This window comes from Leucoraja erinacea, chromosome 13 (genome assembly GCF_028641065.1).
Source record: "Leucoraja erinacea ecotype New England chromosome 13, Leri_hhj_1, whole genome shotgun sequence".
NCBI lineage: Eukaryota > Metazoa > Chordata > Chondrichthyes > Rajiformes > Rajidae > Leucoraja > Leucoraja erinaceus.
Genome location: NC_073389.1, coordinates 42,068,825 through 42,091,864, shown reverse-complemented (window position 1 = coordinate 42,091,864; position 23,040 = coordinate 42,068,825). Strand labels below are relative to the sequence as shown.

Here is a 23,040-nt window from a genome sequence, read left to right as displayed (position 1 = left end):
CGAAGCCATGCTGACTGTTCATATTTAGCCCATTTTCTTCTAAATGAGAGTAAGCCCTTTCCCAAAGAATCTTCTCCAACAGCTTCCCAACCACGGATGTGAGACTCACTGGCCTATAATTTTCTGGATTATCTCTACTTCTCTTCTTAAATAAAGGAACGACATTGGCTACTCACCAATCCACTGGGACTTGCCTCTGGCTAGAAAAGATACAAAGCTCTATGTCAATGCCCCTGCAACCTCATCTCCTTGCTCGCTCTCGAGAGATCCTCTCAGGCCCTGGGGATTCATCCACCCTAATGCTCCTTAAGCGTCCCAGTAGCTCCTTCATGGTCTCAAACTGCCCTAGCATTTTGCTATTCCCCACACTAATCTCACAGCGTAGGAAGGAACAGCGGATGCTGATTTGTACCATAGATACAAAATGCTGGAGTAAATCAGCTTGCCAGATGGCATCCCTGGAAAAAAGGATTAGGTGATGTTTCACAAGTTCATAAGTTATAGCAGGATGAGGCCACTCAGCCCATCAAGTCTACTCCGCCATCAATCATGGTTGATCTACCTTTCCCTCTCAACCCCATTCTCCTGCCTTCTCCCCATATCCCATAGTAATCAAGAATCTGTCAATCTCCGCCTTAAAAATATCCATTGACTTGGCCTCCACAGTTTCAGGTGGAGCCTTACAACATGCTGGACCTTCTGAATGTGGAAGCAACAGGATTTGACGAAACTCACAGAATATCTGGGGAAAAAATGGATCAGGAAATGTAAAATGGATCAATTAACCAGGGGATCTGAAACCCATTAGGCTCCTCCCTCCATGTCAAGATAACAGTAAATATGTCAAAGATAAATAAAATCAATTATTTGGAAGGTTTTGCTGTTGATAGATTTTCTAAGCATGGCCAACCTCAAAGTGCTGTAAATATAGGAAATCACTTCAAGTTATTTTGCAGCTGGAATTGAATAAGAAGCCACTACTGGTTAATCTCAAGCGTCATCACCTCTCCTCACATTTTCTTTCTTCTCAAGCATTGTTTTCAAGCATCAAGCCGGGGGACTTTGGACTTTCCCATTCTGCTGTGAGCTTGAAAAACAAGCAAAGAAAGCAGGAGAAGCGATGACATTTTATTTGCCTTTTTTGATTTGCTGTTCAGTTTGTGAAAGCCGCATCTCTGAGAACGAAGGGAAGTTTCAATTAAAGTGGATAATAGCAAAGATAACTTCTTTCTTCAAGTGCGGTTGGAAACTGACAGTAGTGACACAGGCCAGTTAGTTAACCATTTGTCAGAGGGAAAATGTTACAAGCTGTTTTGAAGAAGTAACCTGTCCTGTGGACAAAGGTTGCAGGAAGGAACTGCAGATGCTGGTTTACAATGAACATAGGCACAAAATGCTGGAGTAACGCAACAGAGCAGGCCGCACATCTGGATAGAAGGATTGGGTGATGTTTCACAGAGACAAGGAAGTGCAGGGTGAGAAAATGAGACATCAAAGGGGTTGAGGGTCAAGGAAAATGTAGGAAATCAGAGGACAATGATGCATACAAAGATAAAATTTAATCAGGGAAGTCAGACTGGTCGGGGAACTAGGAAGGGGGAGCGATGGAGGAGAGAGAGTGAAAGCAAGGGTTACTTGAAGTTAAAGCAAATTTCCAAGATGAGTTCTCACTGTGAAAGTTTCACCACTCAGCTTATTTTTGAAGAGATTTATTTGGAGCTTTTGATTCAATTTTTGAAAGTTACTAGCTCCAAATATTCTTCAGCTGGCCGTTCAGAACCCCACAGGAGTGTCGTATCACATTGACTGCATAAGTGAGACTCAAACTCCAATCCATTTACTGAGAATTGGTTTGTGGACCCTGAGAGCTTTGAAAGCTGGCAGAGCTTTCAATCCCTAGCTTTGCCAGCTGTCAAAATCATCCCAGGACATTAAATGTCAGATACATTCAGAGATATTTAATCTCCAGATAGTTTTGACAGCCTGTAACACTGCAGGTGGGTCTTTGCTGGTTGTCAAAGCTGCCGTGGCCATTTCAGACTAAAGCTTCTTCAGCATGGTGTTGGAAGCCCTGCTGCAACCCAACCCTTGTCATTGCCTTCGCTGCAGTGTTGCCCCTTTGATTCAGCAGGGTAGACCCTCAGTGTTCATGTCAAACAGGTGTGTATGTGGGGTGAAGGTAGGCACCAGAGCAGAGCCCATTAAAGGAGGCCCCCACTGTGTTTCTCTGACATCACTTGTTTGCCCTTCTGCCCTCAGGAAAGTGTTGCAGGTCCATCAAATCACACACCACAAGATTAACAAACAGTTTCTACCCCAAGGCCAGCACCACTCTGAACTGAATACACACCCCCCCTTAGCCAATATTTTGTACTGCTATAGCACTTTACTGTGCAATATTGAACATATTGCACATTTGTCGTTATTATTTATCTGATGCGTTGGAGCTCGGCTCAGGCAGTGCGTCTGAAATTTCGTTATATATATTTACAATGACAATAAAGTGTATTATTATTATTATTATTATTATTATTATTATTATTATTATTATTGTGTTGTATAATATGCAAATACAACCTCTGTTGACTTGTTTTAAGCTAGAATTATACGAAATCATAATACAGACTTGTTGTAGAACACTACTCAAAGTCAAGGATACAGTCCCATTTTTCAAACCTCATTGTGGACATTGGACATTTTCTCTGGTAACTGTTTTGCTACAATGCTGAGTAACTATATTTTGCACTTGGGTATTCTTCTCTTCACTCTATCTGTTACACTTGTGTTTGGCTTGATTGTATTCATGTACAGTTAAAAAGGAACTGTGGATGCTGGAATCTTAAGTAAAACAGAAAGTGCCAGAGTAATTCTGCAGGGGACATGAATAGGCCACATTTCAGATTGGGAAACTTCATCAGTCGGATTTCTCGTAGGGAGGAGGAAGGTGTAAAAAGCCATATATATTTTCCAGCCTAATCCCCCCCCCCCCCCCTACCACCATCAGCCTGACGAAGGGGACTAACCTGAAACGTCACCTGTCCCTGTTCTCCAGAGATGCTGCCTGACCCACTGAGTTGCTCCTGCACTTTGCATTTATCGCTTTTGCATTATCTATGTTGATGGGATAGCACACAAACAAATGCTTTGAACTGCATCCCGGTGTACGTGACAATAAATAACTTAAACCTATGCCTAAACATTACTGTCACATGTCCAGGGCCTGACAGTATGTGGTTCAATTACTTGACTATATTGGACTATTGATCTCATGACACAAGTTCAAATCCTGCTTTGGTGGCTGGGGGATTTAAATACAAGTAATAAATAAGTATTAAATTAAAAAGCTATTATCAGTAATGATTATCACAAAACTACCAGACTGTCGTAAAAAAACCCATCTGCTTTACTAATGCCTTTCCTGAAAGCTAATGAGCCTTCAAACCCAATCTGCTCCACACTTGACTCCAGGCTTTGAGCAAGGCACTGAGGTCATGAGGTTTAAACACAAAATGCTGGAGTAACTCAGCGGAACAGGCAGCATCTCTGGAAAGAAGGAATGGGTGACGTTTTGGGTCGAGTCCCTTCTTCAGAGGTATTTGGGGATGTCAATCACACTTGTGTAGTCCACATCCCAAGAATGAGTATAGAGGAAAGCTAGATGCAGCTTGCAGTTCATAATTGTACAGCCCTTGCCACCCCACAAAGATCCAAAAAAAAAACATCACACACCAATATGGGGGTTTAGTTTAGTTTAGTTCAGAGACACAGTGCGGAAAAACGCCCTTCATCCCATCGATTCCGCGCCGACCAGCGATCCCCGCACACTAACACTATCCTACACACACTATGGGCAATTTATAATTTTACCAAAGCCAATCATCTTATAAACCTGTACATCTTTGGAGCGTGAGAGGAAACCAGAGCTCCCAGAGAAAACCCAAGCAGCTCACGGGGAGAACGTACAAACTCCGTACAGCACCCATAGGATCGAACCCGGATCTCTGGCGTTGAATAAACTCACTGTAACAATATTCTGGAGTTAAATTAATGAATGGGAAATAGTCAGAATCTTACAGCATGGAAACAGGCCCTTCAGTTCATCTTTCCCACACAGGCCAACAAGTCAGATTCAGATTCAGATTCAATTTTAATTGTCATTGTCAGTGTACAGTACAGAGATATACAGTACAGAGACAACGAAATGCAAGTCCCATCTACACTAGTCCCAAATGCCTATATTTGTTCCATATCCCTCTAAGCCTGCCCTATTCACATACCTTTCTAAATGTTTCTTAAACGTTGCGATAGTACCTGCCTCAACTACTTCCTCCGGTAGCTCGTTCCATACACCAACAATCGTTTGTGTGAGAACGTTACCCCTCAGGTTCCTATTAAATCTTTCCCCCCTTGCCTTAAACCCATGTCCTCTGGTTCTCGATTTCCCTAACCTGGGCAAGAGACTGTGCTTCAACCCAATTGATTCCTCTCATGATATTGTTGCTTAATTAAATTAGGAGATTTCTAAGCAGGGCATTTTTAAGTATGGGAGGGATATATGGGGGGGGGGGGGGGGGGGGGGGGGGGGGGGGGGGAGGGAGGAAGAGGGAATATGTTATATTGTTGGTCAAACTCTTGATCTCTGTGACACGCCTTCCCCGATAGAGAAACATTTCAAGCATTCTGCAAACGGTTGCTATAGCAAAACCATTTTCGTAAAGGCCCGGCGACGAACAGGAACATAGAAAGGAACCACCCAGGGAGTACCTTCGAGAGCTCACATCAACCCTTCTGTGTCACTTTGCAATTACTGGTAATCTTAAACAAATGGACAGGGTTAACCACAGAGCAAAAGAGATGTAATTATTGTGATAAAGGGCTTCCTCTTTGTCCACTGAGATAATGGGCCCCAGTTCACCATGTGCCTCTTTTGTCAGGGAAGGCAGTGAGCGAAGTTAAACTGCATGTGTTTCTCAAACCAGTTGGCCGCCACCTGCCATCTTATCCCAGCGTGTACTCCTGACTCAGTTTGACAGTCTGCCCTCAACAGCGCGGTTTAGAACACAGCAATGTCTCATTATGTGCGGTTACGGGCAAGTGCAGCGTGGGGCAATGGCAACACATAAAAAAGAGGTAATTAAAAGCAGGCATTTGCCACCAAGAGCGCTTTGCCAAGCTCCCAGGAGAATACTGGTGAGGCAGAGCCCGGTTCTGACAGGTTGGCCTTCATTTTGAGCTCACTGCCTCCTAAGCAATTGCAGAGCACATTTATCCCAATTGAAGTGAAGCGTGTCATTACTGGCTGCCGGTGACACTTCATTGGCTCATAAATGATAGGAGCAGAATTAGGCCACTCGGTACATCAAATCTACTCTGCCATTGGCTGATCTACTTCTCCCTGTCAACCCAATTCTCCTGCCTTCTCCCCATAATCGCCATCAACCCAATTTGACCTGACCTTGGGGGGGGGGGGGGGGGGGGGGGGGGGGGGGGGGGGCTGCAGAAACGGCATTTTGTTTGGACCGCAAGGGGTCCAAATGACAATTAAATTGAATTGAATTGAATTGAATTGAATAATCCCTGACACTCATATTAACCAAGAATCTATCTATCTCTGCCTTAAAAATATCCATTGATGTGGCTTCCACAGCCTTCTGTGGCAAAGAATTCCACAGATTCGCCACCTTTACAAAGCACGTGGAGGTTAAATTTGGTGAGTGAGTGGCTCAGACATGGCAGAGGCTCAGTGAGATGTTCCCACTCTGCAGGATGAATGTGCCCACGTCAACAGGCAAAACGTGTACTAGGATCCGTTAATCTGCTTGCACGACACATGCGACTGTGGCCCAACAGCTGTTAGCAGTGGGCATAGAGTCATACAGCGTGGAAACAGGCCCTTCAGTCCAACTTTCCCACGCCAACCATCATGCCCCATCTACACTAGTCCCACCTGCCTGTTTTTGGCCCACGTCCCTCTAAACCCTACCCTATCCATGTACCTGTCTAAATGTTTTGTAAATGTTGCCATAGTCTCAACTACCTCTTCTGGCAGCTTGTTCCATACACCCACCACCCTTTGCGTGAAAAAGTTACTCCTCAAGTTCCCATTAAATGTTACGCCCCTCACCTTAAACCTATGTCCTCTGGTTATCAATTCCCCTACTCTGGGCAGAAGATTCTGTTTGTTTACCCAATCTGTTTTTCGCATGGTTTTGTACGCCTCTATAAGATCGCCCCTCATCCTCCTGCACTCCAAGGATTAAAGCCTAGCCTGGTAAACCTCCACCTACAGGTCAGGCCCTCGAGCCCTGGCAACATCCTGATAAATCTTATCTGAGCCCTTTCATCTTTCCTAAAACATGGTGACCAAAACTGAAAAATTCTCTAAATAAACTCAATCTTCTACATGAACACAATACTCTAAATCCAGACAGATAAGACTTTCATCAAGAATTTTGTCAATTGAGGAGGAGGGAGGAAGGAAGTTCGGAACATCTTATCCCAGGAGAAAACATGTAGCCAGCGGCTAGAGATTGGAGAGAGGTTAGCAGAGTATCTAGAGGGAGAACCAAAGAGGAGAGATACAAACTTGAGATTGGAGATTAGAAGGAAAACAATGAAACTGCATTGGACAGGGAGGGTGCATTTTCTTCTGAAAAGAGAAACTGGAAGAAAAACAATCTTCATGGGGTTTAGAGCTCCACCCTTCCACCCTGACCCATTGGATGTATTAATGTACCATGACCTTTCAGCTCACTCAAGAAGCAGCATTCTTCACTCGTGTCAACATGTATACACTAGAAACATTGGACAAGGTGAGAACGATGTTTGAGTTTGGCTTTGAGCAATACCAGGCCCAAACCCCAACCATCTAATCCACCTTGGGTATTTCAGTGGTAAAGTTGGAAAAAATGCAAACCATTGGAAAGGCGCAATTAACGGAAGGGGTTGAGATGTTACTTTGAATCCCTTCATCCAAATCATTGATGTATATTGTGAATAGCTGCGGTCCCTGCACCGAGCCTTGCGGTACCCCACTAGTTACTGCCTGCCATTCTGAAAGGGACCCGTTAATCCCTACGACGAGTTTCGACGAATGCAATCAACCTGGCGTGCACAAACAAGATCAAACCGAACAAGTTGTCTTACAACTTTCGGCTGTGCATACCATACACAAGTAGAAGAAGACCATAGCCCCTGACACCCATACCAATCAAGAATATATCAATCTCCACCTTATAAAAATATCCACTGACGGCCTCCACAGTCCTCTGCGGCAATGAATTTCACAGATTCACCACCCTCTGACTACAGTGAGTGGTGAATCTTCCTCACGACAGTAATTTACCTCACCTCCAACAAGCTTCCCGCTACGATGAGGTTAATTCACAGGCCATGCAGGAAACACTTTGAGTTTCATTGCCTCTGCTCTAGAACCAAGATCACATCAACTTCAGTCATCAAGTTACCGTATGCAGGATACAGCTGAATACGCGTACACCCAGGGACCAAGACCCAGACCCTGACTACGTTCCTCATTAAAGATGTCAATAGGATGAGCATCACCTTTGATTTACCCTGAATATCCAGGAGACAATTGCTGTCAACATCCCATAACAGCACCCCCTGCTGTCACAGTCCATTTTAACTGAAGTAGACAGCTCTCATGCATGGGAAACAGTGAACTAAGTGGCAATGCAGTCTCCTCATCCCACCTCCCCACCCCAATGTTCATTGCCCTTTATCCCACACAATAATTATACAATCCAGTGCATAATTGGCTGAATTGGTTCCGCAATTCAAAAAGACAGAGGAACATAAAAAATTCATAGAACATCTTCACTCCCAGATATTACTAATTAAAAACTCCCAAGTCTTTCAGTTTAATTACTAAAACAATTTAGATATCTCTTCACATCCTATAAGCACTCCTGGTATTTTAGCATGCAGTAAAATAAAGCGGGACAATAAAGAGAACACAGTTTGAAGATATTTGCTCACCACATTATCACCACAGGGAAAGCAGAGAAACAAATTGAATAAAGTCGATACTCCATTTAGCTCGCCTGTCTTAATTGTTGCACTAATAGTTTAAAACGATCCATAAACGTTGCTGAGTTTCTAGCTGGTGTGCCGCAGGGATGTGGTGCTAAGTGAATCTGACTAACCTTTCAACCACCTTCAGCAACTGTTGTACTGATTTTTGACTTTAGAGGCACAGTGTGTAAACAGGCCCTTCGGCCCACTGAGTCCGCGCCGACCAGCGATAATGCCGTACATTACGCACTATCTTACAAACTAGGGACTATTTACAATGTTATTGAAGCCAATTAGCCTACAACCCTGTACATCTTTGGAGTGTGGGAGGAAACCGGAGCACCATGAGGACAAAACAACATGGTCACAGGGAGACCTACACGAAGAGACCTGACTTGAAACAACACCAATTTATGTTCTCCAGAGATGCTGCCTAACCTAACTAGTGTTGGACCAGTATCTCGAAACTAACCTATTCGTTGACATGTTGATTCTCTTTAAACTCTATGTAGAGGAGTTGGCAGGCCTTCTTAATACATCTATGTGTTGGGCCCAGGATAGGCCATCCAAGATTTTAACAGCCAGGAACTTGAAGCTGCTAAATCTAACCACTGCTAAATCTAACCACCATTTCCATCCTGGGATACAGGTTCTGATTGCCTACCTTATCTATGCCTGTTATATTTACCTCTATCAAGTCTCCCTTCAAACTGACGCTCTAGAGAAATAACTTCCCAGCAAGATCTAAAAAAGTCTCATAACACTGTCTAGAAAAGTAGAGATGCTCTGGCCAATATATATTTCTCAACCAACAGAGTAAACACAAAACCATCCAGTCATGATGTCATTGCTGTTTGTGAACCCGTTTTCAGCTTCATTTGCCAATGTAGAACAGTTGCTACACTTTGCACATCCATATAACTAAAAGTCTCATCTTGACCACTATTCTTCTATTGACCACTTGTCTTCTATTGATTTTAGAAAAAAATGCCACCATATATCGCTATAGATTTTGACCATCTTACAGACCTCCTCTGCTGAGGCAGCCCCGAGGATTTTTTCGATCAATGAAAAATAAGAACGTTTTGAAAGTTTAAAAAATCTTAAGATCAGCTGACTGGTCCTCTTGCCTGTCAATCACCATGATGAAGGTAACACCCCTTCTGGGGGGGGGGGGGGTAGGACTATAAAACCCCTGGATGCCTGGACGTGAGTCAGTCACTCTGAAAGATCGTGAGGGAGAGGCCACAATTGTGATTCTGCTGTGAGTCTACTGAACTGTGAGTCTACCGATTATGTGCTTTATGTGGTGCCAGCAATGTGCTTGCAATTAATGATGATTTGCTAATCCTTACTGTGTTTGCAATACATGATTTGTTAGCCAGCAATGTGCTTGCAATAAATTATGATTTGTTAACCCTTAATACGGTGCAGATAGCACAATGGGCTAAATGGCGATTTGCCGGTTCAAATCCCGCTTGGAGTGCAATGTGCTTGGGCAATGGATTATCATATGCCTGAATAATTTAACAGGGCCTTAATGTGCTCCCTTTTGCAATGCTAAAAATGCATTTTTTTGTTCTGCTGTACATGAAATGAAATAAATTGAATTATTTGGCATTTTTGCCCTGTGCTTGAAATAAATGATTTGTTAGCCAGCAATGTGAAATGCAATGATTATTATTTTTTTGGCCTGCGCTGTGCTTTTAGCCCTTTGCCTTTGCTTTGTTTGGCCTGACCTCACCTTGACATGAAAGAAAAAAGGGTTGTATTAGTTGTTGGCTGGCCCGTCTGCCCTGTGCTTTTACTTTCACTTTGCCTTTGCTTTGCTTGATCTCATTTGAATTGAAAGCAAATTTATTGTATTGTTGGCTGGGCCCGCCTGCTCTGTGCTTTTGTTTTTGCTTTGCCTTTGCTTTGCTTGACCTCATCTGAAATAAAAGCAAATTGATTGTATTGTTGGCTGCCCCCCCACCCCCCACTGCCCTGTGCTTGGCTTGACTTGAAATAGAATTTGATTCACATGACATGAAATGAATTGAAATGGATTGTTGGCCCTGCACTCACTGTACTTGACTTGACTTGACCCACAACGCTCATGCTAGCGCTCCCCCCCCCCCCCCCCCCCCCCCCCCCCCACTCTGGCCACCAATATTGGAATTGGGGGAGAGGTGGAATATTGCGTTGGGGGACCAGCCCTCCCGTGTGAACCTGGGACCCACCGGGTCCCACTTAGTCTAGTTCTTCATTAAATTTCAATTGCTCTTAAGGTTTTAAAGTTGTAAAATTCACTGAATATATTCCGTTTTTTCTTAGTGACCTATTTACTATGCCAAAACATGTCCATTGATTTAACGGCTCAATGTTCTGAAACATAATGCAATTCTTCTTGACAATTGATATTATTTGTTTTTACTATAACTGGCAGCAGGAATTGCAAAAACTCAAATAGGAAGTGTGTGTTTGGCACTTGAAACAACTGGCTGTGCCACCACAAGCTATGTTCATCATCATGAGACAATGGTCTTTAGTTTAGTTTAGTTTACTTTAGAGATATGGTGTGGAAACATGCCCTTCAGCCCACCGAGTCCACACCAATCAGCTATCAACTGTACACTAGATCAATCCTACACACTAGGGACAATTTACAGAAGTGAATTAACCTACAAACCTGCACGCCTTTGGAGTGTGGGAAGAAACTGGAGCATGCAGACAAAGTCCATGCTATCACGGGGAGAACGTACAAACTCCGTATCGACAGCGCCTGGAGTCAGGATCGAACCCGGGTCACTGGCACTATAAGGCAGCAACTCCACCACTGCGCCACTGGGAGGCGCGATCAAATCAAGGGTTTGATTTAAATTATTCTTCAAAGCATAACTGAAAGGCAAGTGCCTGAAAGTGAAAGCAGTGGCATTATAAATGATCCTAGAAATCTACCCTAACGCCTGCACCATTCCGTTATTGGACTCCAGAGTAACTGCGCATCAGTCGGTGCTGAGTAAGCTGACGAAGTTGTTAAGCAAAATGAATTAGGAGGTTTCTCTGAGCACCAGTCTGCTTTGTAAATGATAGCATATTTTAAGTGCCATAAGATGCTCTCTAAGACACAAGAAAGCTAGACTTAAATCATATCCACAGCCCTATTTGTTAAATGGAAATAATTTTCCTGGAAAGCTGTTCATCTTAAGTGAGGCTTGAAAAGACTTTACTAAAATACTGTAACGTCACTTTATTGATAAATCAAGGTGTGCATGAAAAAGTTGCATGCAATTGGTTTCAAACATAGTGGGATATCAGAAGAATGTGTAAAATTATTGTGAAAAGAAACACTGTAAGAGAAAATATAATTGGGCAGCTTTCCTGGATTTCATCCTGACTACGGGTGCTGTCTGTATGGAGTTTGTATGTTCTCTTTGTGACCACGTGGGTTTTTCCCTGGTGCTCTGGTTTCCTCCCGCACTCCAAAGACTTACAGGTTTGAAGGTTAATTGGCTTATCCCTAGTGTGTAGGATAGTGCTACTGTATGGGGGTCACTGGTCAGCACAGGCTCGTTGGACCGAAGAGGCTGTTTTCTGTACTCTAACTAAAAAAATAAAGATTAAAACCAACAGGATTTCATTATTTTACTGCAATTGAACTACAGATTAACTGATTACCAATAAATGCAGAATAAACTGACTGAACTGTTATGTAAAATGAGTTACGGGGTTAAACTTAGTAGATTCACATATACCAATTAAGGTACAGTGAAATTTGTGTTACCATACAACCATACTAAGTAAAACGCAACAAGACACATAGCCGCATAAAATAAAATTGAACATAAACATCGACGACAGAGGAATCCACATTCCTCACTGTGATGGAAGGTAATAAAGTTCAATCATCTTCTTCCTTCGTTCACCCATGCTTGGGGCTTTTGAACCCTCCGCAGTTTGCCGCTGCCGACGGTCCGATGTCCGAAGCTCTCTTTGGAAACTCCGCCGTCGGGATGGAATGGAACACTGCGTGGCATGGAGCTCCCGAGTCGGCCTCTTCTTACTGGAGACCGCAGGCTTCACGGTGTTAAAGTCCACAGGCCCAGCGGTTGGAGCTCTCCACAATCCTTGGCAAAGGATCGCAGCTCCCGATGTTAAAGTCCGCGCCGTGCGTTTGAAGTGCCGGGCCGGTCTCCAGGAAAGAACGCCAACTCCACGTTGTTGGGCCGCAGGGAAGACGGAGATGTGAGACGGAGAAAAATCACATCTCCGTCGAGATAAGTAACTGGAAAAAGTTTCCTCCAGTCTTCCCCCCCACCTCCCACAAAAAACATACCAACAGTCAACATTGTAAATGATGGCACTTTAGATAGAACACCTGGTTAAGGATGCTGCAAAAACAACCTCTCACTCAATATCAACAAAACCTAGGAACTAATCCTTAGCTTCAGAAAGAAGAAGTTAGGAAACCACGCACCATTTTTCATTGTGGCTCAGTGGTGCAGTTAGCAGCTTCAAATTCCTGGGCCTTAACATCTCAGAACCTGCACACAGATGTAATCAAGAAGAAGTCATGTGGGTCCCTCTCCTTTCATTGAAGTTTAAAGAGATTTACCGTGGGCGGCACGATGGCGCAACGGTAGAGTTGCTGCCTTACAGTGCCAGAGACCCGGGTTTGATCCTGACTACGGGTGCTGTCTGTGCGCTCCCCGGTTTCCTCACACACTCCAAAGACTTACAGCCCTGATGGCAGCAGCAAGAAGAGGGCACAGAAGCCTGAAGTCCCACACCAACCCTTTTCCTGGAACTATCAAGTTCTTGAACCAACCTTCACAACCCTAACTCTACCTCAACAATGGAACACAATGGACCACCTCTTGCACTACCATGGACTTGTTCTTAGTGCAAAAATTGTTTTGCACAAATGACGTTATTTGCACACTTTCTTTCATTTTTATTATATTGCAGAATTTATGTGTGATCTATGTACATTTTTTATTTTGTGTGTTGTTTGTGTCTATGTGCCTTATATGCTGCTGCCAGCAAGATTTTCCTTGTACCTGTACCACACTGTGCTTGTGAATATGATGAGAAACTCGACCTGACTTGGCTTATTGGGCTGGTGAGCATTGTTGACATTGCATAGAAGGCTAATCTTGGAGACAGGGAAAAGAGAGATAGAAACAGGAGGGCAAGAGCAGTAACTGGGATAACAGAGTTTGAGTTTACTGCCATGTGTACCGAGGTATAGTGAAAAGCTTTTGTAACATGCTAACCAGTCAGTGGAAAGACAGACAGGCCTACCAAAGAGGTAGAAAAATTCAGAAAATTATCTATTATTTGTAAGCTCTATGATGGTAATTCAGACTATTATCTAAATTGCAAAACAGTCCTAAAGCAGTCAGTTGGCTATAATACTCTCTCTCTGATGTTCCTTCAATTGCTGTCAAATGCACTGTATCACTCATTTTGTTTTACTCATTTTATGCCTTACTCGGTGTTTTAAATAACTCCCTGAAATGAAGTCTGAAAAAATAGTAACCAGTCTGAAGAACGGTCCCAACCCGAAATGCCACCAGTCCATGTTCTACAGAGATGCTGCCTGACATGCTGAGTTACTCCAGCACTTTGTGTTCCTCCTTGAACTTCAGGTTTATTGAGAGGAAAATGGACACAAAATGCTGGATTAACTCAGCGGGTTAGACAACATCTCTGGAGAAAAGGAATAGGTGAAGTTTTGGGTCGAGACCCTTCTTCAGACTGAGAGTCGGTTTCCCTCTCTCCTGACTCTCTGTCTGAAGAAGGGCCTCGACCCAAAACATCACCGATTCCTTTCCTCCAGAGATGCTGCCTGACCTGTTGAGTTACTCCAGCATTTTGTGTCGATCTTCGGTGTAAAACAGCATCTGTAGTTCCTTCCTTCTAGATTATTGATAGGAAGACCTGTTTATCAATGATCAAACAGCAAACCTTCATTTCACCAGAGATTGTTGGCAATCCTCATGATTCTGGTAACTGATCTGCAACTTTGGTTTATGATTGAATAAAGTGTCGGCAAAAATTGAAGAAAAAACAGTCCAAAGTTAGGGAGGGCAGGGCTGCAAACAAGGACAACGTGGACATGCTACTAATAGTTTGAAATTCATTTTTAAAGGATGAATATTCAAGGTCATTAAGCGTTGACTTAACAAACCAGTTCTAAACAGTACAATTTTCACATCTCTTTTCTATTACATTAATCCCAAACTCCCAAAACTAAATCCATAATTAAGTGAAGATGAGAACTAGAGTTGTGGGAATTAAAATCATTAGTTACGTTTAAGCATTTTGAAGACAGTTGTTCTGAACTTACCCCATGTATCGGATAGGATATCCAACCTAGCTCGCCTTGTACTGTTTTCGAATCCAGAAGATTAACTGTGGAAACAAATAACAGCCGATAAGCAAGAAAGCCTCACATTTCCTCAGAATTCACTTTCTTCAAAAGTTTGGTTCATGAGAGATATTAAAGACATAAATATCCAAATGAATCTTCATCTGATCTTAGGTGCGGCATGGTTGTGCAGCGGTAGAGTTGCTGTGTTACAGCGCCAGAGACCTGGGTTCGACCTGACTACGGGTGCTGTCTGCATGGAGTTTGTACGTTCTCCCTGTGGCTGGGTAGGTTTTCTCCGGGTGCTCCGGTTTCCTCCCTCAATCCAAAGACATACAGGTTTGTAGGTTAATTGGCTTAGATAAAAATTGTAAATTATCCCCAGCGTGTAGGATAGAGCTAGTGTATAGGGAATGCTGATTGGTGTGGTCTCAGTGGGCTGAAGGGCCTGTTTTCAGACTATATCTCTGAACTAAACTAAACTGAGCGCTGAATTCTCAAAGTATCAAGCCACCCGATTCTTTCCCGTGGGATCAATATTTAACTGACGTCCCAAACCTAGTGTAAATCTATCCACGGAATACAGTCAAAAAATATATAAATGTATTGTAAATAATATTGGCGGATTTTGTGAGAGGTTTCATCATGTACACCAGAGAATGATAATGTACAAGATGAAAAAGCAAGCATAAGCTAACTGAGCATTACTGTATGCCAGGATTTCCTTTAGATGTAATTGCCCTAATCTTAAATTGACTGTTGAACATGCTTATCATATTTTAATAGTTACATTGTCTAAAATTAAGCACTACAGTTGAATCCTTTATAAATACACAACTAATCTATCATGAAATGCTGTGCTTAATTCACAATGAGTGCACCATATTGTGCCAATTAAACAAAATAATTCCCAATCTGCCCAAGACTAAGGGTCTTAATCATAAGCCGCACATGCTCGGGCACCTGAAAATATGTTGAATAAGCATCCAGGAGTATAATTTTATAATGTTTCCAATTATATAGCAATTCAGTAGAATGCACTCTCGCTGTGTATCACACCAGTGTTACACTATGCAGTACAACAGAATTAAGAATTATTTAAAATCTTACCAAGTTCTTTGATGATCCCATATTGTTTTACAATCAAGTGATTACTTTTGAGTTCCTATCAGTTTTGTTACACAGTCAAACACAGTTAACCATATAACCATATAACAATTACAGCACGGAAACAGGCCATCTCGGCCCTACAAGTCCGTGCCGAACAAATTTTTTTTCCCCTTAGTCCCACCTGCCTGCACTCATACCATAACCCTCCATTCCCTTCTCATCCATATGCCTATCCAATTTATTTTTAAATTATACCAATGAACCTGCCTCCACCACTTCCACTGGGAGCTCATTCCACACCGCTACCACTCTCTGCGTAAAGAAGTTCCCCCTCATATTACCCCTAAACTTCTGTCCCTTAATTCTGAAGTCATGTCCTCTTGTTTGAATCTTCCCTATTCTCAAAGGGAAAAGCTTGTCCACATCAACTCTGTCTATCACTCTCATCATTTTATAGACCTCTATCAGGTCCCCCCTTAACCTTCTGCGCTCCAGAGAATAAAGACCTAACTTATTCAACCTATCTCTGTAACTTAGTTGTTGAAACCCAGGCAACATTCTAGTACATCTCCTCTGTACTCTCTCTATTTTGTTGACATCCTTCCTATAATTGGGCGACCAAAATTGTACACCATATTCCAGATTTGGTCTCACCAATGCCTTGTACAATTTTAATATTACATCCCAGCTTCTATACTCAATGCTCTGATTTATAAAGGCTAGCATACCAAAAGCTTTCTTTACCACCCTATCTATATGAGATTCCACCTTCAAGGAACTATGCACGGTTATACCCAGATCCCTCTGTTCAACTGTATTCTTCAATTCCCTACCATTTACCATGTACGTCCTATTTTGATTTGTCCTGCCAAGGTGTAGCACCTCACATTTATCAGCATTAAACTCCATCTGCCATCTTTCAGCCCATTTTTCCAAATGGCCTAAATCACTCTGTAGACTTTGGAAATCCTCTTCATTATCCACAACACCCCCTATCTTGGTATCATCTGCATACTTACTAATCCAATTTACCACACCTTCATCCAGATCATTGATGTACATGACAAACAACAAAGGACCCAACACAGATCCCTGAGGCACCCCACTAGTCACCTGCCTCCAACCCGATAAACAGCCATCCACCATTACCCTCTGGCTTCTCCCATTCAGCCACTGTTGAATCCATCTTGCTATTCCTGCATTTATACCCAACAGTTGAACCTTCTTAACCAACCTTCCATGAGGAACCTTGTCAAAGGCCTTACTAAAGTCCATATAGACAACATCCACTGCTTTACCCTCGTCAATTTCCCTAGTAACCTCTTCAAAAAATTCAAGAAGATTAGTCAAACATGACCTTCCAGGCACAAATCCATGTTGACCGTTCCTAATCAGACCCTGTTTATCTAGATGCTTATATATATTATCTCTAAGTATCTTTTCCATTAATTTGCCCACCACTGAAGTCAAACTAGCAGGTCTATAATTGCTAGGTTTACTCTTAGAACCTTTTTAAACAATGGAACAACATGCGCAGTACGCCAATCCTCGGGGACTATTCCCGTTTCTAATGACATTTGAAATATTTCTGTCATAGCCCCTGCTATTTCTACACTAACTTCCCTCAATGTCCTAGGGAATATCCTGTCAGGACCTGGAGACTTATCCACTTTTATATTTTTCAAAAGTGTCAGTACTTCTTTTACTTTGAACCTCATAGTATCCATAGCTACTCTACTAGTTTCCCTTACCTCACATAATTCAATATCCTTCTCCTTGGTGAATACCGAAGAAAAAAAATTGTTCAATATCTCCCCTATCTCTTTTGGCTCTGCAGATAGCTGTCCACTCTGTCTCTCCAATGGACCAAACCAACCTCATATCTTCTTTTAGCTTTTCTAATTTCTTTCTTAAGATTCTTTTTACATTCCTTATACTCCTCAAGCACCTCATTTACTTCATGCTGCCTATAATTATTGTAGATCTCCCTCTTTTTCCGAACAAGATGTCCAATTTCCCTTGAAAACCAGGGCTCTTTCCAATTTTTACTGTTTCCTTTCAACCGAACAGGAACATAAAGATTCTGTACTCTTAAAATTTCCCCTTTAAATGTCCTCCATTTCTCTTCTACATCTTTCCCATAAAACAAAATGTCCCAGTTCACTCCTTTTAAATCATCTCGCATCGCATCAAAGTTAGCCTTTCTCCAATCAATCAGTAAGGTGGGACAAACATCAAATAAATAAATGACTGCTGCTGCTGCATGTGGGAAGATGTGTGTGATCTGGTCAACCTGAGGAGCATCCTCAGCAACAGACTGGTTCCACCAAGATGCAGTACAGAACGCCACAGGAGATCCTTTTTCTCTGTGGCTATCAAACTGTACAACTCCTTCTCCTTCTGTCGTGGGGTAGGTAGACTAACTCCCCTAACCCCTCACCACCTCCTCTCCTCCCCCCCCCCCCCCCCCCCCCCCCCCCCCCGCTCCACCCATCCTCCCCTTCGTCCCCCCTCCAGAATCTTTGCACATCCCCAATCCTTTCCACGCGTCATTTTAATTTCATGTTTCATGTATCTTGTTGTGTTCTATGACTGTTGGCAGACCCTTCTGGGATTTATCCCTACTGGGATAAATAAACCTCTATCATAACATCTCGCATCATATCGCATCGCATCGTATTGTATCGCATCGTAACAAGCTTCTTATAGGGACCTGAGATCAGTCCGCTACATAGATCACGCCTATCCTTCAGTATAAAGGTCTCTGCACCTGGTATTTCCAGCAGGATCCCATCCAAGTTCAAACCAGGCTTGAGTCTGTCTAACTGGATGCACTGGAAGCAAAATAACAAAAATATCAACCACGCAAGAGTGGTGCAGCGGTAGAGTTGCTGCCTTACAGGACCAGAGGCCTGGGATCAATCCTGACCACGGGTGCTGTCTGTACAGAGTTTACACGTTCTCCCAGTGACCTGCGTGGGTTTTCTCCAGGTGCTCCAGTTTCCAGTTTCCTCCCACATTCCAAAGACTTACAAGTTTGTAGGTTAATTGGCTTCTGAAAAATTGTAATTTATCCCTATTGCGTAGGATAGCGCCAGTGTGCTGGGATCGGCACGTACTCAGTAGGCCAAAGGACCTGTTCCCACATCGTATCTCTAAACTAAACATGCTGAGTCATGGGCGAGAAATGAACAAACTGAAATTATTGCACTTCTTCCAAACTCTCTAGTGGGCAGATAGAAATTTAAGTTATGTCTTATCTGAAGGACCAGCTCCAACATAGCAGCATTCACTCATTTCCACATCGAAGAGCCAGTTAGGACTGCATGTCGGAGTTTTCATCTATCATTGGGTTACAATCCTTTGGGAAAGAGAGGGGCATGGATTTGGCTTTGGGAAGCCGCCGATCCCGGCCTTTGCTCATCCTCGAGGACTGGAGAGGAGGATGGATGGAGGGGGGGGAGTCGGCGACGGCAGCAGATGCTAGAACAAAGGGCAAGAAGGTAAGAAAAAATAGGGTCTTATGTTCTGCGCCCTCAAGGTCAGTGTGGAAGGTGCCTCCAGGGTACGAAGGCTGAAGGTGGCCAGGTGAGGAGAGGGACGACAGTTTGTTGGACAATCTGGATGGAAGCGATGGCTGCAATGTGGCTTTATTGCCATGGGTTAGGGTTCATGGGGAGGAGGCAGGAGAATGGGGTTGGGAGGGAGAGATGGATCAGCCATGATTGAATGGCGGAGACTTGATGGGCGAAATGGCCTAATTCTGCTCCTATCACTTAGTCTAGCTGGGACTTTGAAAATGGTGCCAAAAACTGCCGACTCTTGCACTCTTGCACATGGACTCAGTGGGCTGTTTCTATACATTCTGTACTTTATCTGGGATTGTATTTATCTGTGGTAATAATTTTACTGTTCTGTATGTAAAAAAAAGAATTTCACTCTACCTTAGTGCATGGGAAGATTGAGAACCTTTGAAATAGTGATAGTGAATCCATGGGAAAATAATACACTCATTTGCCTGAAGAAGGGTCTCGACCCAAAACATCACCTATCCCTATTCTCCAGAGATGCTGCCTATGCTGCTGAGTTACTCCAGCACTTTGTGTCTTTTTTTTTTTGTAAACCAGCACCTGCAGTTCTTGGTTTCTATGGAAATGAACAACAAAATGATATTTGGTACCTCTCTTCACTTGCATTTCAGACAAAGGGATGCAAATTTGTTTGTGAGTGGAATAAGGATGGTTCTCTGTTGGTATTGTGCATATTCCTCTCAGTAACTCTCACTCAGTGTAGACGGAGAAAGCTTGATATAATTTTCAATGTCCCATGGCATTTCCACCCCATTTAAAACAACCACACTGAAATCCCCAGAGCGTTACCACATTAATCTGCATTTTTTTCATTAAAATCTGACACCTTAGCACTCCCTTATTCAAATCAAACCTAGTGTTAATCAGCACCTCCATCACAGATTTTAACATCTGTTGAAAGGACTTTCCACATTTCTAGTTATCAGCCTGTGATTTGAGGATTTCTGAAACAGAAAGACATATGTTCATTTAAATTGTTCTTTAGCAGAACCTATATGTTCAGAAACAATTCTCCATGAAAGATAAAGTGTGTTCCCTGAGTTGCCAATAACAGCCACACATTGCTGGAGGATGGTACTGAATGTTTCTTGGAATCTGAAGAAGCTGAACCTGAATTTGAGTCTTTTATTTCTCTACATCCACTGCTGTTTAATATAATAGTCTGGACTAACTATGATACTGAAGTGCTAATGGAATCAGTAACACTTAACGTTACCATACTAATGTGTAGACAGATGGATGCAAGGGAACTGTATTAACAGCAAAGCTGTGAGATTGACAAAACCATTAAAATAAAGATTCCCACATACACCACACATAAGATGGCAATTTTTGATTCACAGATAATTGCAATGACTAATTTTTTATTCAAAGGATTCGGCTTTTGGCACATTGGCCTTCATCGGTCAGAGTATTGAATCTAGAAGATAGACACAAAATGCTGGAGTAACTAAGCGGGTCAGGCAGCCTCTCTGGGGAGAAGGAATGGGTGACATTTCGGGTAGAGAACCTTCTTCAGTGTAGAAGTTGGGAGGTCATGTTGCAGTTATATAAGATGTTGGTGAGGTTGTATTATAGTATTGTGTTCAGTTCTGGGTACCGTGTTACATGAAAGATGTCAAGCTGGAAAGGGTGCAGAGAGGATTTAGGGGGATGTTGCCAGGACACAAGGATCTGAGATATAGGGGAGGTTGAGCAGGCCAGGATTCTATTCCTTGGAGCGCAGGAGGATGAGTAGTAATCTTGTAGAGATGTACACAATCATGAGAGAATTAGATCATGTAGAGTTGTAGACACACAGAGTCTCTTGCCCAGAGTAGGGAAATCGAGAACCAGAGGACATAGGTTTAAGGTAATGGGGGGAAAGATTTAATAGGAACCTGAGAGGTAGCTTTTTCACCCAGAGGGTGGTGGGTGTATGGAACAAGCTGCCAGAGGAGATAGTTGAAGCAGGCACTATTGCAACATTTAAGAAGCATTTAGATAGGTTCATGGATAGGACAGAGGGATATTGGCCAAACACAGGCAGGTGACACTAGTGCCAGTCAGAGTTGGCAAGTTGGGCCATTTTCCACACTGTATGACTATAACTCTATGACTCTCATGGTCAGTATGTCATGGGGCAAGGTTAGTGGTCGACTTCAACTATTTGAAGGGGTTTTATGGTTAGAGGGAAAGCAGGTGGTGGTTGAACAATGCCAGCATGGCCCCCACCAGGTTAACTCCGAGATTTCATTTTTTGGTATTCCAACCAAGATATTTTGGAAGAGCGAGGATGCCATCGGGATTGCCAGATGAGCAATGATACTCATTTAGTGGCTGCGACAAAATTTTGGAGGGTGCCAGGAGAGACCTTCAAGATCCCACACGGAATGCTTAAAACCAAACAACGTCATTTATCCACATAAAAACCCATTTCAAGTTCTAAAAGTAGAGGGAACAGTAGAAGCCTGATCCAACATTTTCCATTCTTCTTTGGCTTCAGAAATGCCACCCGCCAGAACATTTGAAGACCGCTCGTGCGGTATCATTGTTTGAAAAGGAAGATAGGAATAGACTGAGCAAGTGCAGGCTTAACAAATAATGGCAAAAGTATAAATCTGAGAGGCAGCATAATTTAAAACTTGGAGATGCACAGGCTAACCAAGAATAACAAGCATAAATTTAAGGGAAGACCATAAGTGACTGATTAGATTTGTGTTTTGCGGAGGTAATAAACGGGGTCGCTGAGAATAGGAAATTTGATGCTATCTACATGGATTTCATTCAGTAAACTGTTTGCCAAAGATTGCATCCAACAGATTAATCAGGAAAGCAAAAGTCTTTCTGATCTGAAATAAAAATAGTAGCAAACTGGATTAAGAGTTGTTGCAATGAGATAAAGCAACACATAATGGTGCTTGAGAAGCTTAGTGACTGGAGGACTGCGTGCAGCGGGTTCCACACATTTAAGTGACGGGGCTTTGATTCATACCAATCATTTGGATATATTTATAGTCCATGATTAAGTAGACTACAGTTGAGAGTGATAGATTGGAGAAAGATATCAATGGACCAGTTAGGCAAACAAAGCACAGCACAGACTTATAGACATTGGCATCATTATCCTCCTCCATTCAACATGCATTGGCTTATGCGCATCAACCATTAAATGGTAGTTATTAAATTATCATGCAAACCACACAGTTACCTATTGCCACCTCATGTTACAGCCATTTCTATCTGTATTCTGCATGTCATATTAATGTATGTCTATGTGTATGCAAGTGTGTGGACATGTGTATCTATGCATGCGAGTGTGTGTGTGTGTGTCCAAGGCTAATCCGCACTATCACCAAATTATCCCACATCTTAGAGATTTCTCTAATTTCAAGTAACTCCTGCATTCCCTCTCTTCCCACATCCTACTGGTCCCACTGTGCACATCCCTGTATTCCTTTGTTATCACCTCTTCCCCAGCCAACAATGGGCCATTATGGGCCCCACCTGTCCTTGGTCATCTGTTGCCAGCCCTGATTTGATCCTGCTTTTTCCTAACCCCTCCCCTGCCGCTTCCTACTTTCAATGCAAAGAAGGGTTCTGACCCGAAACATCACCCATCCTTTTTCCCCCAGAGTTGCTGCGTGACGCGCTGAGTTACTCCAGCACTTTGTGTCTATGTACATCTCCATTAGTTTGATCCTCCCTATCTACCTGATCCACCAAATCCTTCCATGCAACCAGTTTCAGTTTTCAATTTGAGTTTATTGTCATGTGCACTGGGGTTCAGTGAACAGCTTTTGTTGCATACTAACCAGTCAGCAGAAAGACAACACATGATTACAATCGAGCCATTCAAAGTGTACAGACAGATGATAAGGGAATAACGTTTAGTGCAAAGTAAAGCCAGTAAAGTCCGATCAAAGATAGCCCGAGGGTCCCCAATGAGGTAGATAGCAGTTCAGTACTGCT

At 42.8% G+C, this 23,040-nt stretch overlaps 1 protein-coding gene across 3 annotated transcripts in view; it reads right to left on the bottom strand.

Annotated features, from left to right (window-relative positions):
• The window catches only part of epha3 (eph receptor A3), a 216,268-nt gene that overhangs the window by 178,174 nt on the left and 15,054 nt on the right, over positions 1-23,040 (bottom strand). For all 3 annotated transcript variants that reach the window (XM_055645049.1, XM_055645047.1, XM_055645046.1), the window contains exon 2: positions 14,369-14,433. In XM_055645049.1, coding sequence (XP_055501024.1) covers positions 14,369-14,433 — 65 coding nt within the window. The remainder of the gene's footprint in view (positions 1-14,368; positions 14,434-23,040) is intronic.